Source organism: Stenella coeruleoalba (assembly GCF_951394435.1).
Source record: "Stenella coeruleoalba genome assembly, chromosome: 13".
NCBI lineage: Eukaryota > Metazoa > Chordata > Mammalia > Artiodactyla > Delphinidae > Stenella > Stenella coeruleoalba.
In genome coordinates, this window is record NC_137159.1 from 9,871,361 (window position 1) to 9,889,323 (window position 17,963).

General features: G+C 44.3%; 1 protein-coding gene across 3 annotated transcripts in view; it reads right to left on the bottom strand.

The window, feature by feature from the left end:
* The window catches only part of NCAPH (non-SMC condensin I complex subunit H), a 39,147-nt gene extending 24,486 nt beyond the window's left edge, over positions 1-14,661 (bottom strand). For 2 of the 3 annotated variants that reach the window (XM_079940421.1, XM_079940419.1), the window contains exons 1-6: positions 14,561-14,612; positions 4,830-5,073; positions 4,597-4,687; positions 3,804-3,896; positions 3,343-3,481; positions 2,743-2,867 (exon numbers count right to left, since the gene is read on the bottom strand). In XM_079940421.1, coding sequence (XP_079796547.1) covers positions 2,743-2,867; positions 3,343-3,481; positions 3,804-3,896; positions 4,597-4,687; positions 4,830-5,073; positions 14,561-14,579 — 711 coding nt within the window. In that variant the 5' untranslated portion in view covers positions 14,580-14,612. Of the gene's footprint in view, positions 1-2,742; positions 2,868-3,342; positions 3,482-3,803; positions 3,897-4,596; positions 4,688-4,829; positions 5,074-14,560 lie in introns of all 3 variants that reach the window. The other variant, XM_079940420.1, reaches the window with a different exon arrangement.
* Positions 14,662-17,963: the final 3,302 nt, after the last annotated feature.

Consider the following 17,963-nt stretch of genomic DNA (forward strand, 5'->3'; position numbering starts at 1 on the left):
TACCATTTGATCCAGCAATTCCACTCCTGGGTATATATCTGAAAACGAAAACACTGATTTGAAAAGATACATGCATCCCAATGTTCATAGAGGCATTATTTACAAGAGCCGAGATATGGAAGCAACTTAAGTATCCGTCAACAGATGAATGGATAAAGAAGATGCTGTGTATATGTGTGTGTGTGTGTACGTACACACACACACAATGGAATACTACTTGGCCATAAAAAAAATGATGTTTCACTGTTTGCAACAACATGGCTGGACCTCGACATGGCTGGAGGTTATTATGCTTAGTGAAATAAGCCAGACAGAGAAAGACAAATACTGTATGTTATCACTTACATGTGAAATCTAAAAAATAAAACAAAGGAATGTATATAACAAAATAGAAACAGACTCAAAGATATAGAGAACAAACTAGTGTTTACCAGTGGGGAGAGGGAAAGGGAAGGGGCAAGATAGAGGTAGGGGATTAAGAGGTACAAATTACTATGTATAAAATAAATAAGCTACAAGAATATATTGTACAGCACAGGGAATAGAGCCAATATTTTATAACTTTAAATGAAGTATAATCTATAAAAATTTTGAATCACTGTGTTGTACACCTGAAACTAATATAACATTGTAAATAAATTACACCTCAAAAATAATTTTTAAAAATTAAAAAAAGAATATACTGTGCAAATATTCCCATGTCAATAAATACTACAACATCATTCTTTAAAAAAACAAAAACAAAAAAACAAAAAGGCTCAGGACCTTACTTTCCCTTGCCATTCCATTACTCTGCCCCAATTTATAGCAAAACTCTTCTAAAAAACTGCCTCCCCCCCCCAAAAAAAAAAACTGCCTCCCTTCTCATTTATTTCCCCCTGCCCAATTCATTTTGAAAAATTTCAAACCTACAAGAATGTTGAAGTAGTAATATGAATCTCTGTGTAACTTTTACCTAGATTTCCCAACAGGTAACATTTTTCATATTTGCTTTCTCCCTGTACCCTTTCTCCCTGTACTCCCATATTTGTAAAGCAAATATGAAAAATGTTACCTGGTGGGAACAGGTAACAGGTAACATGGCTCTATTCCCTGTGCTGTACAATATATTCTTGTAGCTTATTTATTTTATACATAGTAACTTCCAACCTTCTTGGAAGTAGATATTGCAAGACTTTGCCTCTCTGGCAGTTATTAAGCTATTGCCACTCAGCTCCAAACCTACCTTCTATACTTTGCTCTGTGATGCTGGGTTGGAGACCACACTTCAGCTGTGCCAGCAGCTCCCTATTGGGCTCCACCAAAAGGGGGCACTAGAGGGAGATGGCAAGGCTGGAGGAAGGAGAAGGGACAGGCTTCTTTCTGCAGGATTCCTGTTCCTGGGAGTGTCACCCAGCAGTGATTCACCAACCCAGCAGCAGCAGGTCCTACCTGGGCAGTCGCTGAATTTAACTTGTACTTTTTCCTTATACCCACAGAACCAACCACGCCGGGTGCCAGTAAGAGACACCAGCACCAGTGGGCATTCCCTCCTCAGAAGTCTGGGTCCTGGGCCCCCAAGCCCCTCCTTCAAACTCAGGGACACCAGCATCAGCCAAGCAGCACCCCTTCCTTGGAGGTCTGAGCTGCAGCTCCCCAGGGCCCCTTCGCCAAGCTCACCATGGCCTCAGGCTGCCATATTTGACGTGGCTGACCACTCCATCCTCCCTAAAACACTCATTTCAATACCACATTCTCCTGGCCTTCCCCCACCTACTGGACGTTGCTTATTCAGCTCTCTGAACTGTTAAGACAGGGGTATCCGGGCCCAGTCCTTTTTCCACATACACTTATTCCCTTGGTGATCAATTCCAGTCTCGTGGCCTTAATTACTAAGGTAAGAGAAAGAAAGAGAAAGGTAAGAGAAAGAAATAATCTAGTCCATCGTTGGTGGGATGCAAGTAAGAGAAAGAAATAATCTAGTCCATCATTGGTGGGAGAGTAGGTTGGTATAACCTTTTTGTGAGGGCAATGGAAATTTCATGTCTCAGAATTTTCTTACAAATATACTCCCAGAAGAATGCAAACAGGTACAAGAATGTTCACTGAAATTGTTTTGTTTTTTTTTTGAAATTGTTTTTAATAGCAAAAATTTTTTTAAATTGTAGCAACATCTGTTTGCTTTAAATTAACTGCTAATTTATAAAGAGGCCTCTGGTACCATTCCTTTAAGCAGATTCCTCAGGATTTGCTAAATCATGTAAGGTTGTTTAGAGCATGGACTCTGGAGCCAGACCACTTAGTTTCAAATCCCAGTTTACTTGCTAATTACGTCATCTTGGACAAGTTACTCCACAGCCCTGAACCTCAATTACCTCTTCATAAAATGTAGCAAGGATGTTGTAAGGACAGAATGGGTTAACACAGGACACGGGCCTTGGGCAGCACGGTGTGCCTGGTAGACACACAATAAATGTTAGCTGTCATCACCACCGCTGCATGTACTACAGCAGAAAATTAATATTTTAATCAATTGGTTTTCTCAGTAATTTGCCATCTCGTTCTACTCAATCATTCTGAAATATTGAGGGAAAAGCAGGGACCTACCCCTGTCAGTCTTCGCTGTAAAGCTAAAGGATGACAATGCAGAGACACCAGTTGAATATTTTACTCCCTGGAGGCCTGAACAAGCACATAGCAGCAAGTTTCTGCCACTGAGCCTCTGAATTAGTCAGAGACTACACTGGGCACACAGTTTCTCACCTCACACTTTCGATCTGCTTCGGAGACGTTGAGGTTGTTTATATTCGGCTCGATGGTTTTGTACAAGTGCTTCTTCCTTGGCTTTGGAGCCTTCTTGGTTGTTCCTGTTTCGGTTGCACTTCCATCTACAAGGAGTAAGACTGTGCACTGCAGGGGCTGCTTTGGAGCACGTAACTGAACTTATCAATTCAAGTTCTTCAAAACTAGAGAGTGATCGTAATTAAAACACATGCCATCCCCTCAAAGCAGCAGGCACGTCTAATCCGCAGCTTAGGGAGAAACCAAACTACTAGACTAAGTATTTGGTTTCTGATACAAGTCAATTTCCAAAGACTCCCCAAATCAGAAGCTCCCTAGTTGGTGATGTTTACTCAATCTTGTCTAAATAAAATCTAAAAGCTTTTATAAGGTCCTTCTCTTTTCCAAAGAAAAACATATCTAGTGTTTGAGTATCTTCTCAAATATAATTCTGAAAACATCCATGTCTTCAACAGAATGAGAGAAGTGATTTCTTGTGACTTCATTTCAGTATGTTACTCAAATAACTACCTGCAACACCCTTTAAAAAAGCCCCTTACATCCAGATCCCAACCCATGTACCTGCACCATGGCCCTCTTCTTCTTCCGGAGATGGTGCATCCTTGCCCAGCCCACCAAGGACTCTGTATACATCAGCATGGACGGCATCTACGCGCACAGCATAGATCTTGGTGCTGGCATCCAGAGTGCCGGCAGCCACCTAGTCAAACAAGCAGAGCTGTATTCATGGTGATCATAAAGAAGGAGCAGCTGAACGGCAAAACAAAGCAATCTGCATAAAATATGTACTTGCCTTTAAGAAAAAAATGAAAAAGATTCCCCTAACACAGGGAATAAAAAAAAACGTAACAGATATTTTCTCTACATTTCATCAGTTAAGGAAAGAAAGTAAAGTAGCTAATAAAATGTCTTAAACAAGGAAGGCTCTCATGTATTTGTAGAATTCAATTATTGTGCTATGCTAAGGATTAGCAATCACTAGCATTAATTCAGATGCAAGAGAAGGTGAACATCCTTCTTACTTTAAAGTTGGTCGGTTCGGCATCTTTCTGTTTAAGAATCTCTGACATGAAATCAATCAAGTGCAAGCCAAAAGCATTCTTGGTGGTGATTTTCTGAAAACAGAAAGTTTTAGAAAGGTTTGTTATTTATAGCCTATGCTCACATAAATAATTCTACCCTGTCATGGGAAGCTGAACTTTTAAACAGGAATATCCCACATCTCAACACAGATATCCATTCCCACAAACATCTGGTGATACAGCTAAATCCATGTGTGTACTTCCTCATTCTCAAGGTCTGGAGTGACAGCACACAATTCCTGAGTGTTCCTGTGTGCAGGTCCTCTTCTAAGCACTGACACAGAGGGGCTCAGTGACCCTCAGAACGACTCTCAGGCAAGGACTATTCTCATTCCCATTTTACAGAGGAGGACCACCCTGCAGCACAGTGGCTGAGTGACCTGCCAAGGCCACGCAGCTTTGTAAGTGACAGGACTCCAACTCAGGCTACATCTAGGGCTCACAATTAGCCCACAACCCTACTATCTATCTACTATCTAGCTCCAGAACTGCACTATTAACCCCTAGGGTGCTGCCTCGTGACACACCGCAGGGGGCAGGCAACTTGTCAGAGGGACACCAAAGGTCTGTAAGAAACAGTAAAACCACATTGAAAACACCAGCACTGAGAAGAGTCACTAGAGAATAAAAGTGCACAATCACTGATCATGCATTCTCTACAGAATCAAGAAGACTAGATCTCCTCTCTGATCAAGCTGCAAAATCGTCACTGCTTAAACCGGCAGATACTCACGTTTTCAGCAGACAGTTTGATACAGGTGGAGTAATGCTCAGTAATCTGCGTGTTTGTAAACTTAGGAATCGTAGCTGAAACATCAACATTCCTAAAGGAAAGGAAAAAAAACAACTCTGGCAAGGATCAACGACACTGGATCTTTTCAAAATCCAGACCCAGAATCCACAAGGTATTGTGGTAATGCAAACCCACGTAACCCACCACAACAAGGCAGCCCAGCGCCCACTCACCTACTGGAGGGGGAGGCCAGCAAATGAGGCGAGTCTGTGCTGAACTGCAGGTCAAAGACCCTGGAGCGCCTCCGCTGCAGCCGCTCCTTCTCGTCGTCATTCTGAGGAAAGTCTTCAAGGACTGGGGTGCCAGGAGTATTGAGAGGGGCCTTCCTGGGCAGGGCCATGGAGAACACCTGCTCTGAGGGTGAGGAGGTGCTGTGGTGGCATTCACGGGTCCCTGAAGGAGAGTTCTTCATTGTGGCTGACAGCAGTGGAACAAAACACTTGCTCAGGAAACCTTAAGCAGGACATTTCCTACGTCTAAACAGGGGCTGGGACCTGTCCCAGGGTGGAAGTTCACAGCACATTTCCCACCAAGATCTTTTCCAACTCTAATATTCTATGGCTAGAACCTCTGTAGTTCAGGTTTCTTGGGGGGTGATGGGCTTCTGATGCTTCCTGCCAATCTGGACAAATATCAACTACGCAGCTACTGTAAACCTAAAGCACTATATGGGATATAACAGTGGTAAGAAAAAGTCGCTGCCTCTGATCAGCTCACAAACCAGCAGAACAACAGATATATATAACCGTGATGACAGGCAAGAGAGAAAAGATAAGATGCTGACATAAGGGTGAGGGATGGGCTATCATGTCAGACAGACTAGGTTCTAATCCCAGCAGGGAGACAGAATAAGCAACACAAATTTGTAAACTAAATAGAATATTCCAAAGAACTGCCCACAGATTACTTGCTAACTGCAAAGGGAAAAATGTCTTTTACAACGAAAGATCTAGCAGTAACCACGTTAACCAAACAATCAGATGTAGCCTCTCTAAAAATGAGACAACTTGAAACTTACTCATCTCCTTACGGGACAAAATATGAAATTCAGAGCATCATCCATAAAATACTTTGCCAAATATGCTTAACCTAAATTTAACCAAGACTTTAAATCTAACTTCCAGTTTATAAGAAATATAAGGGCTAGAGAACAAGTTAAATGATATCAGAAACAAACATTTAGACAATTCCAGAATATGGGACAGTTAGCTCTTAAAAATTCAATGTCAAAAAAAAGAAAAAAGAAAAAAAAAGTAGGGGATTCTTCTTGAGCAAAAGAAACCAAAGAGTCATACAAACCAAAAATAACCTCTGAACTTTCAGCCAATCCTTGGTCAAACAAAAAAATTAACTATAAACAACATTTTGGGGATAAACAGCGAAATCTGGAATATAGTCTGGATATCAGGGAACATTAGGGAATTGATTTTTATTTTCTTAGGTGTGATAATGATATAATGGTATGTAGAAGAATATCTTTACTTTTGGAAGATGCATAGGAAACAACTTAGGGGTGATATGACATGGTGTGTGCAACTTTCAAATGAATCAGTCAAAACAGTGTGTGTGTGTGTGTGTGTGTGTGTGTGTGTGTGTGTGTGTGAGTGATCGAGAGGAAAAATATGGCAAAATGTTAACAATTGGGTTTAAGTTGTGAGTGTGAGGCTATTTAAGTCTTTCAACGTCCCTGTATGTTTGAACACTTTCATAATAAGAAGTTAGGAAATGGATGGCATGTTAGATGGAGATAAAAGCCATTGGGAGGGCTTCCCTGGTGGCGCAGTGGTTGAGAGTCCGCCTGCCGATGCAGGGGACACGGGTTCGTGCCCTGGTCTGGGAAGATCCCACATGCCGCGGAGCGGCTGGGCCCGTGAGCCATGGCCGCTGAGCCTGCGCGTCCGGAGCCTGTGCTCCGCAGCCGGAGAGGCCACAACAGTGAGAGGCCCGAGTACCGCAAAAAAAAAAAAAAAAAAGCCATTGGGAAAAGTAAAGCATGGAAGGGGAATAAAGAGGACTGGGGAATGGAGGTGGGAGGTCACTTTTAATATAGTGTCAAGGAAACGTTTCAGCAAGAAGGTAACATCAGAATCAAGACCGTGCAGATATTTGCAGGAAGCTACATGGAAGCAGGGGAAACAGCAAGTACAGAGGCAGGAACATGCCTGGCACGTTTGAGGGTCCCGTGTGGCGGAAGCAGTGAGAGTGAAGCACGGAAGTGAGAGAGGTCACAGGGTGTCAGACCTGCGGGGCCTGGTAGGGCAGGAGCACCAGTCAGTCAGAATAAGGGAGGGACGGCCGGTAGGGGTGTATGAGCCTTACTTATGGGCTACTGTAAAGACCTGGGCTTTCATGAGCAGTGAGAAGGGAAGTGATTGGAAGGTGGTGAGAAGAGGAATAAAGTGATCTAACTTATGCTTCACGAAGATCCCTATGGCTATTCTGTTGAAAACTGAAAGGACAAGCAGGAAGACCAATTAGAAGGCAACTACCAACAACCAGGATAAGAGATGCTGGTGGCTCACACCAGAGAGGGGGCAGTGGAGGTAGGCAGTGGTCAGACACCGGATATAGTCTCAAGGTAGAGCCAACGTGATTTCCTGACGGATTAAATGTGGGGCATGAGAAAAAACAGAAGAATGAAGGAAAACTACAACACTACCCTGAACAACTGATGAAATGGAGTTGCCAGGACCTGAGAGAGGAAGACTACAGGAGAAGCATATTTGTGGGGAAAGGAGGCAAGGTCAGGGCTGAGTTTGGGGCCTGCTGGATTTGAGAGACTTACTAGTCATCCAACTGGGGTAGAGAGCCAGATATTTAAGTCTAGAGTTGAGGGGAAAGTTCTGGGCTGGATATATAAACGTGGATGTTGTAACCATAGAGAGGGTATTCAAAGCCGTAAGACTAGATGAGAAGACCAAAAAATGAGGACAAATAGAAAAAAGCAGAAGGCTGAGTCCTAGAATACTTCAAAAGTTTAAAGAGAAGGAAACGAGGAATCAGTGAAGAAATGGGGAATGTGTAACTAGTGAAGGAGACTGTGGCATTCCACAAGTAGGTGAAGAAAATATTTCAGGGGAGGAAGGAGTAATGAACTATGTCAAATGCAGCTGACAGGTCAAATGAGATGAGGACAGAGAATTGATCATTAGATTTAGCAACCCAGAGGTTACTGACAAGAGCAGTTTTCCTTGAGTGCAGGGTGACAAAGAGAAAGTCAAACAGGCACAGATTCAAGAGAAGATAGGAGGGACAAAAAAAGGGAGATGGGAGAAGAAAAATTGGAGAGAGAAAATGGAGACATGGTTTTCAAGGACTCATGCTGTAAAGGAAGAAGAGAAATGGCAGGAAGGCAGTTGAAAGGGAAGTGAGGTCAAGAAACTAATTTTAAAATGAAAAAAAAATAAAACCCAGCTTGGTAGAAAAAAATGAAGCAAACAGACTGTATTAGTCTCCTAGTGCTGCTGTAACAAATTACCACAAACTTAATGGTACATAAAACATAAATGTATTCTCTTGCAGTTCATGAGTCAGAAGTCTAAAACCAAGGTGTCAGCTGGACTGCATTCTCTCTAGAGGCTTTACCGAAGAATCTGTTTCTTTGCCTTTTTCAGGTTCTAGAGGCCACCTACAATCCTTGGCTTATGGTCCCTTCCTTCCATCACTCCAACCTCTTGCTTCTGTCATCACCTCTCCTTCTCTGACTTTGGCCCTCCTGCATCCCTCTTATAAGGACCATTGTGATTACGTTGGGCCCACCCAGATAATCCAGGATAATCTCCCCATCTCAAGATCCTTAACTTAATCAAATCCACAACTGAAATCATACCAAGCATCTTTTCCCACCACAACACTATGAGATTAGAAATCAATTACAGGGAAAAAACTGTAAAAAACACAAACACATGGAGACTAAACAATATGTTACTAAACGAACCTTCACGTTGCAAACTTTCAAAGATGCAAACGTGCATCTGGTTCCAGCAAGGAACAAGAACCTGTGCCATCAATGTCAGGCATGAGTGAAATTGCAGCTTGCCCTCCGTCTCCTATTGCTCATGATCCTGCAGCTCTACCATCTCCCACCTTCTCTCACTCCTGCAGTGAGTAACGCTTCTTTCCTGTTCACTCGATGCCAGCCCCTGTATGCCAGCTGTTGTACTGTACTACTGTACTTTTCAAGTAAGAAAAGACTAAAAATGTTTTATTTTTTGTTGTCTTTATGTATTATTTGTGTGAAAAGTATTAGAAACCTATTACAGTACAGTACTATATAGCCGATTATGTTAGTTGGGTACCAAGGCTAACTTTGTTGGACTTACGAACAAACTGGACTTATGAACACGCTCTCAGAACGGAACTCGTTCATATGTAGGGGACTTACTGTAGTTTCCTTTTGCTGCTGGGACAAATTACCACAAATTTAGTGGTTTAAAACAACACGAATTTATTCTCTTACGGTTCTGGATTTTAGAGTCTGAAATGTGTATCCCAGTGTTTCTGGGATATTGTCAAGGTATTCGTAGGGCTGGCTCCTTCCTGAGACTCTGAGGGCAGAACGCCTTTTCTGGCTTCTAGGGGTGCGTTTCTTACATTTCTTATCATGTAAGAAATAGGCCCCTTCCTTCATCTTCCCAGCCAACAGCTTAGTGTCTTCAAATCTCTCACTGTTTCTGTCTTCACACTACCTTCTCCCTCTCTGAATGTTGTAGCAGTGTTATTTGTAATAGTCAAATAGTGGAAACAATCCAAATACCCATCAACCAGTGAATGGACAGACAAAATGTGGTTTATCCATAAGACTGAATACTATTCAGCAATAAAAAGAAATAAGTTATTTAAAAAAATGGATCACTGAGGAAATCAAAAAATACCTAGACACAAATGACAATGAAAACATGACAATCCAAAACCTATGGGACGCAGCAAAAGCAGTTCTAAGAGGGAAGTTTGTAGCAATACAATCTTACTTCAGGAAACAAGAAAAATCTCAAATAAACAACCTAACCTTACACCTAAAGCAACTAGAAAAAGAAGAACAAACAAAACTTAAAGTTAGTAGAAGGAAAGAAATCATAAAGATCAGAGCAGAAATAAATGAAATAGAGTCAAAGAAAACAAGAGCAAAGATCAATAAAACTAAAAGCTGGTTCTTTGAGAAGATAAACAAAACCGATAAACCTTTAGCCAGACTCATCAAGAAAAAAAGGGAGAGGACTCAAATCAATAAAATTAGAAGCGAAAAAGGAGAAGTTACAACGGACACCACAGAAATACAAAGGATCATAAGAGACTACTACAAGCAATTATATGCCAATAAAATGAACAACCTAGAAGAAACGGACAAATGCTTAGAAAGGTACAACCTTCCAAGACTGAACCAGGAAGAAATAGAAAATATGGACAGAACAATCACAAGTAATGAAATTGAAACTGTGATTTAAAAACTTCCAACAGGGCTTCCCTGGTGGCGCAGTGGTTGAGAGTCCGCCTGCCGATGCAGGGGACACAGGTTCGTGCCCTGGTACAGGAAGATCCCACATGCCGCGGAGCGGCTGGGCCCGTGAGCCATGCCCGCTGAGCCTGCGTGTCCAGAGCCTGTGCTCCACAGCGGGAGAGGCCACAACAGTGAGTGGCCCGCGTACAGTCTCCAGCTTCCTTGAGCCTCAGGCACTGCCTCCTCCTCTTTGCCACTCCCTTGTTCATTTCCTGTCTTTCCGTCTTTCTCCTGCCCCTGAATAAATGTATGCTCTAAATTCTATTCTGCTTTGGCACTCATATCACCTCAACTGACTAAAAAAAAAAAAAAAAAAAAAAAAAAACTTCCAACAAACAGAAGTCCAGGACTAGATGGTTTCACAGGCAAATTCTATCAAACATTTAGAGAAGAGTTAGCACCTCTCCTTCTCAAACTATTCCAAAAAACTGCAGAGGAAGGAACACTCCCAAGCTCATTCTGAGAGGCCACCATCACCCTGATACCAAACCAGAACTCAGCCATAAAAAAGAATGAAATAATGGCATTTGCAGTGACATGGATGGACCTAGAGATTGTCATAATGAGTGAAGTAAGTCATACAGAGAAAGACAAATATATGATATTGCTTATATGTGGAATCTAAAAATATGGTACAAATGAACCTACTTACAGAACAGCAATAGTCACAGATGTAGAAAACAAATTTATGGTTACCAAGGGGGAAATGTGGGCGGGAGGGATAAACTGGGCGATTGGGAATGACATATACACACTACTATATATAAAACAGATAACTAATAAGAACCTACTGTATAGCACAGGGAACTCTACTCAACACTCTGTAATGACCTATATAGGAACAGAATCTAAAAAAGAGTGGATATATGTATATGTATAACTGATTCACTTTGCTGTACAGCAGAAACTAACACAACATTGTAAATCAACTATACTACAATAAAATTTAGTTTAAAAAATGTTTAAAAATCATATCCACAAAGTCCCTTTTACCATGTAAAACAACATACTCACAGGTTCCAGATATCTTTGAGAGGGCCGTTATTCACAGAGATCATGCAGAAGAAAGGGTAAAAGTTGCTGAACAATGTACTCAAGCAGGTAAAGGGGCTGCCTTGCTGAGAGCATAGAGTCCATCCACAGCAAAAGGAAGGAAGACTGAGAACACAGGCAAAGACGCAGGTAGGGGAGAAGGTGCACTGGTGGACTTGCGGATATCTTTTTTTTTTTTTTTTGCGGTACGCGGGCCTCTCACTGTTGTGGCCCATGTGAGCGTCCATGGCTCACGGGCCCAGCCACTCCGCGGCATGTGGGATCCTCCCGGACCGGGGCACGAACCCGTGTCCCCTGCATTGGCAGGCGGACTCCCAACCGCTGCGCCACCAGGGAAGCCTGCGGATATCTTTTGATTGCTTTTATTTTCTTAGTAAAATAGGAAGCCACTAGGGACTTCCCTGGCGGTCCAGTGGGTAAGACTCCACGCTCCCAATGCAGGGGGCCAGAGTTTGATACCTGGACAGGGAACTAGATCCCTCATGCATGCCACGACTAAGAAGTCCACATGCCGCAACTAAGACCCGGAGCAACCAAAACAAATAAATAAATAAATATTCTTTTAAAAATTAAAGGAAGCAGCTAAAAACCAAAAACTCAGCAGGTAAGGGTGAAGGCTGGGGAGGAGGTACTGGAGATTTCAGGAGAGAAAGGAAGATACGAAATCATCTAAAAGGAGAGTGGATGAACCAGGGAATACAGCATGAATGCTGGGCAGCTTTAGGGTCCCCTTGAGACCACTGGGTGCAAGCAGAGTAGGCAGAGTTGGGATTAACCAGAGTTGTGATTTTGTCAAGCAAGTGTAAGGAGGCAAGAAGAGGGCAAGGGGTTTTGGGCATATGAAAGGGAGTGATTACACCAAATGACCCCTGAATGTAAGCTAAGTAAGGAGGGAACAAGGGCAGAGAGGTGAGACAGTGAAAAGTAGAAGAATACAGGTCTGCTGGGTCAAAGGATTGTTGGAGTCGGGGAACAAGAGGGAGTAAGCTGGAAAGACAGGAGTGATTGAGAGGCAGGGTGCACTGAGATGACAGAGTGGTGCAGCGACAAGGTCTAGGGTGTGACCACGGTGGTGAGTGGCTATGGCCTATGAGAGTAGGTCAAGAAACAAGATCCTTGGAAGGCACAGATGAAGGAACTGAGAGACATGGGGGGAGAGTTTCCAGATTTAAGAATCAGAAGGCTTGGCTTCAAACTCCAGCTCCTTCACTTACTAACTGGAGAAATTTTAAGTAAATGCTCTAAGGCTTTGCTTCTTTATCCTCCAAAGGAGAATACGAATGTATATCTCAGCTGGTTCAGAATTGGTGATATGAAAAAAATATGCATAATATAACACACATTTTATAGGAACACATTAAAAATAGTGACACACAACAAACACTACAAGGTTGCCCATGTAAGGGGAAGGGAAAGAATGAAGAGTGGGGATAAAAGAGAATTAAAAATACAAGAACAACTTCACATGTTTCCCTGATAGCTTCCCACAAGCTAAAGAGTATGATTAACATAAGTCTCAGCTGAGGTCAAAACAAACAAAAAAGAAGAAAGTAAAAATAGGAAGGAGGCAAGGGACATTTTTAGAGACTGAATCAAGAGGACTTGTGACTACTTGAATGTGGGCACTGCAACCAATGTAAGGAAGGGAGATGGACCTTGGGACAAGAGAAAAACAAATAGAAAGCACTAAAGGAGGAATTTGTCTAAGAGGGGAACTCAAAATGGGAATTAGACGCACGCCTTATTTCTCAGAATTGTCTTTCCCTGATTTCTCTCCTTCCCTTTACATTCCCTCCCCATTTCTCTCCTTCCCTTCCCATTATACATTCATTCATTCAGCAGATGGTTACTGAACTCAAAAACACTTTCGGTCCATTTCCTCAACTCCTACTCATTTTTCAACCCCTCTGATCTGGCTCCCACGCCCACCACCACAGCTTCATGTTGCCAAAACCAATCGTCACTTTTTGGGCTTCATCCCTCTTGAGAGTCAGCAGCACTTGAAACAGTTGACAACACTCTGCTTCTTGAAACACTCTTGGCTTCTACAACACCACTCTTTCCTGAGTTTTTCTAGCTCTTCCTTCTCTAACCAGCTTCTAAATGTTGGTCCCAAGTATTTTCTCTACAGGGTCTTCCTAGTGTTCTCACCTGTTCCCATGTTTCTGCCATCTGTATGATGATGATGACCAAATTTACTTCTCAGTCCACAGGCCACTTCCCTGAGCAGCCCATATCACTGCCCTGAGTGTCAAGCTCTTATCCACGTGATTACTGACCCTTTCACCTGACTCAGGTAAGTCACTTACCACGTCCAAAATGTAACTAAATTTCCAAACCTCTTACCAAGACCTACAAAGGCCCTGACTACCTGCCCGACCTCACTCACTGTTCAGTTACAAAATCCTGGTCCTCGCCCATGTCAGTCTCTTTCTCTTTTGCCTGTTTTTTGTACTGGCTCCTTCTTGCCTGAACACGTTCCCCAGAATCTGCTTAAAGATCTTGCCTGACTCCCTAATCTAAAGGGACCTTCCCCCGACTCTGCTTTTCTCAATCTGAGTACTCAGCCTCACCTGTAATTATTTCGTTTCCTGTCTGCCTCCCGAACTAAAACACATGCTCTAAGAGGGTGGGATCTTATCTGTTTTGTTCTTTGCTATATCTATGCATCTGACAAAGGTTCTGGCCCGGGGCTTCCCTGGTGGCGCAGTGGTGGAGAGTCCGCCTGCCGATGCACGGGACAGGGTTCGTGCCCCGGTCCGGGAGGATCCCACATGCCGCGGAGCGGCTGGGCCCGTGAGCCATGGCCGCTCAGCCAGCGCGTCCGGAGCCTGTGCTCCGCAACGGGAGAGACCACAACAGTGAGAGGCCCGCGTACCGCAAAAAAAAAAAAAAAAAAAAAAAAAAAAAAGGTTCTGGCCCGAAGGGGGCCCTCAATACTAGTTGAATGAATGTAAAAATAAATACATGCGTATTAAGCATACAGCAGTAACCACAATACTTCCATGGCCCTGAACTAACGTGCATTCCAGGAAAACCTCCTTTTAAAGGAAGAGACACCGCGCAAAATGTAGGAACCCAGAGAGTAAGGCGTCCCACATCCGGCTCACAGCGGCAAGAGCGGCGCGGGCCGAAGCCGCGTCCTGATTGGCCGAACGCACCCGCCCGCCCACCCTGCGCCGGCCCTCCTCTCCCCCAGCCCGCCTGCCTCTACTTCAGCCGGCGGAGAACAAGGCCAACGACAAGGCCGAGAATAGCCGCTCTTCCGGCTCAGGCCAGCCCGCCAGCCCCGCCACCCGGAGCACCTCTTCGCACCGGGCCCTTCCCGCCCGCCTCCCACCCACTCAGCCTCACCGGGCCAGGGAGGTCCCATCTTGTCTTCCGCGTCTCCAGAGTTGGTTTTAAATCGCCCGCCGAGACGCCTGAGCGTAATAACGGCCGTGATGACGCCACCGTGGGCGGGGCCAGAGGCGCGCCTGCGCAGACCGCCTTGGTCCTTCCTCCGCGCGAAAAGGGTCGTGACGCGCCGCGTGGAAGTGAGACGGCAGGGATTGAGCGCTCCGAGCTCGGGTCCTGGGGGTGGACTGTAATGGATCCATGGACGCCCCCGCCACCTCCCCGGAAATAGTATGAAAACTCCCTCCTTTCGAGCGCTAGACGCAGAACTGGGCGCTAGGACCCACCCAGCGTGGAGCGGAGCGGGCAAGGGCTCTACTTTCACGTAATTTACATACTAATCGGGGAGGCAGGTGACTGAGGAAACAAAGGTTGATTTTCCCAACGCGACCTGTGCTATAAGGGCAGCAAAACACTAGGAGGTAGAAAGTGATGATGGGGTGTGGGATGGAGGTGAGAGGTAGCCGACACCGGAATGAGGAAAGAACAGATGCAAAATGTGTGTACATTTTTTTTTTAATGAAGACCATCGTTTTTATTGATTCTTGCGAAAAGATTCCCGGATATCTTCCTCCCTTTCAAAAAAAATAAGGTTAAGGTCGGAAGTGAGACGAGTGTAATGTGCCACCCATCTGTTCATTCTGCTTCATCTCATCCCAAGAACTGTATTACAGGAGAAAAAGAACTGTATTACAGGGCGATTCCCCCAAATATCCCTCGAACATCCTATAATGTCTTAACACACGTATGGCATTTTATACAGTGCTTCTTCTCCAAGGTGCTGTTGGCATTCAGGGTGAAACAACGCTTGGCCTGTGGGACTCCTGCTCAGCGTCCCTGACACGATTTTCTCGCTAAATGCCAACGGTGCCCCTCAATCGTTTTGGCAACCAAAGAAGTACCACCTTGTTGAAAACGACTTTTTAAGCCTATTTATTTTTTGCACCAAGTTGTTCTCCCAGTGACCACCTTCAAATCTTTAGTGTAAGGCAGTGTGGGATAGAAGAAAGAAAACAAGTTTACCCAGGAACCCAAATCAGCACCCAGGGGTCATCCTGGACGCCTCCCTCTCCCTCACTCTTCACACACAATCCATTGCTGAGCTCTTTTTACTTCCTAAAAATCTCTTCTATCCCGCATCTCTTTTCATCCATATTTCCTTCTCGCTGGTCTGCAGCAGCCCCAAACCTGCTCTGACCCGCTTCTCCTTGGGCCCAGGGTGGTGGTTGCTAAGTACAAAACCGACCTGTCGCTTCCTCCCAAAGTCCAAAATGCTTCAAAGGTGCCATTGCTCAGGGAGATTCTAAAATGATCTACAAGGCCCTCCTGGGCCTGGTCCCCACAGCCTTTCCAGCCTCACTTTGCACCTTGCCTCCATTTTCTCCTTGCCCTCCAGTCCCTGGGCCTCCTTTCACGGTGCCAGCTCTCACCACGGGGCCTCTGCATGTGCCACGTCTTCTACGTAGGATCCTCTCCATCCTCATCTTCACCCAGTTAACTCCTGTCAGATTTCAGCTCATATCACTTCCTCAGGGAGGCCTTCCCTGATAGGCTCAAGTGTCCTTACTGGAGGCTTTAGTGGAACTTGTCACCCTTGTTTTTTTTGTTAATTTTCACTGGAGTATAGTTGATTTACAATGCTGTGTGAGTTTCAGGTGTACAGTAAAGTGAATCAGTTATACATATATCCACTTTTTTTAGATTCTTTTCCCATATAGGTAACCTTTTACATCTGCTGGGGTGACTATTTCATATCTGTCTCCTGTATAGACTGTCAGCCCCATGAGGACAAAGCGTGTCTTTGCTCACCATTGTTTTCCCAGGGCCTGATGCTAGCCCCGGATACAGCAAGTGCTTAAATATGTATTGAATGAGCAAAGTTCGAAGAAAAGTTTAATCCTGGATTGGGCGTCTTAACTTCTCTGGGCCCCATTTTCTTCCCTATTTATAAAACAGTGATGATAATACCCCCCCCACCCCCGCACTGGGCTTTGAACTGGCTTGGAACTCTTAGCGGAGGAAGGCTCCTAGGAGACCCATCAGCCATTGGCTGCGGTGTGAAGCTGTCTGGTGGTTGTAGTGGAGCCTCCTGAGCTGAGTGCCTGGGACTCGGTGTGCAGTGCCAACTGCACCCCGTGCATTTCTGTAGGCCAGGCCCGCCTGGTGCAGGCAGGTCTTTCACCTCCCGTTCTGAATGTCTTCTTTGTCTGCGGGGATTAGGACTCCTAGGTGGGTGCCAAGAGATCCGTTCAACACTGGTATCAGTGGCCTGCAAAGCTCAACTCTTCTGTCCACAAAAGTAGTGGGGCCCCTCCTCCACCCCTCATCTGCCAGAAAAGTGCTGGAGCCATTCCCCTTCCCTATTTTTCACTCCTCACCCAGATTCTAATTCCCCAAAATGGACGCCAAACAGCCTTAGTTTAGGTGAGGAATAACAGTGTTATCAGCTGGCTACCTGAACAGTCTTTTGGCTGAAATTTGCCCTGACCTTCCAGCCTGCAGCTGGCTTATATCAATGTAGTTCATGATATAAACCACCAAGTCACTGGGGTTCAACAGGGCATGTAGTTGAAATGGCTTTGCATTTGTTTTGGCCTCTGAGCAAATGCCTTTAATTTTTGTATGTGATAAAAAATTCCTGACCTCCTAAGGACTGGATTACGAACCAACAATTTCTATCTTCCAGAATTCCCAAACAATAACATACCACCCTTTATGTTAAAATTAATATAGTTTATCTTAAAATTAATATAATGCTTTTTGCTTTTCAAAACACTGTAACCCCTACATCTTATTCCCAAGATCGTGCTGGAAGGTTGCTAGGACGGGTACTTTCTTCCAGGCTCTGCCACTTATGAGCTATGTATACTCCTGAGCCTGTTTCCTCATAGGCAAAATGGAGGAGTTAAAGCACCCACTTCGTGGGGTTATAGTGTGAAGATTAAATGAGTTACCAGATGTGCAGAACTGTGCCTGGACCATTGGCAATGCTCGATGAATGCTAAGTATTCCCATTACTATAGTCGCTGTTATATCCTGGGTGCCAGCCAGGTATTGTTTAGAATAAAATTGAGCTTCCTGAGTATCTGGAAGCTTCCCCTTTCATTGTAAGAGTATTCCCAGAGCACAACAGCTCTGTTCTTCCCATTAATACTTGTTTTGTCTATACTCTTTCTTATACTCTCTGCCCCACCCAAGCTTTGCTGACTGTTCCCTTTGTATTCTTCCGCCCACTCATAACTTTACATTTTCTTTCTTGTCTTGTACTAGACTAGAAACCACCCAGTCCTAGATCATACCACCTTCTTTCTACCTGACAGGCCTGTGCCCTCTGGAGTTTATATATGTTGTTTGTAGACAT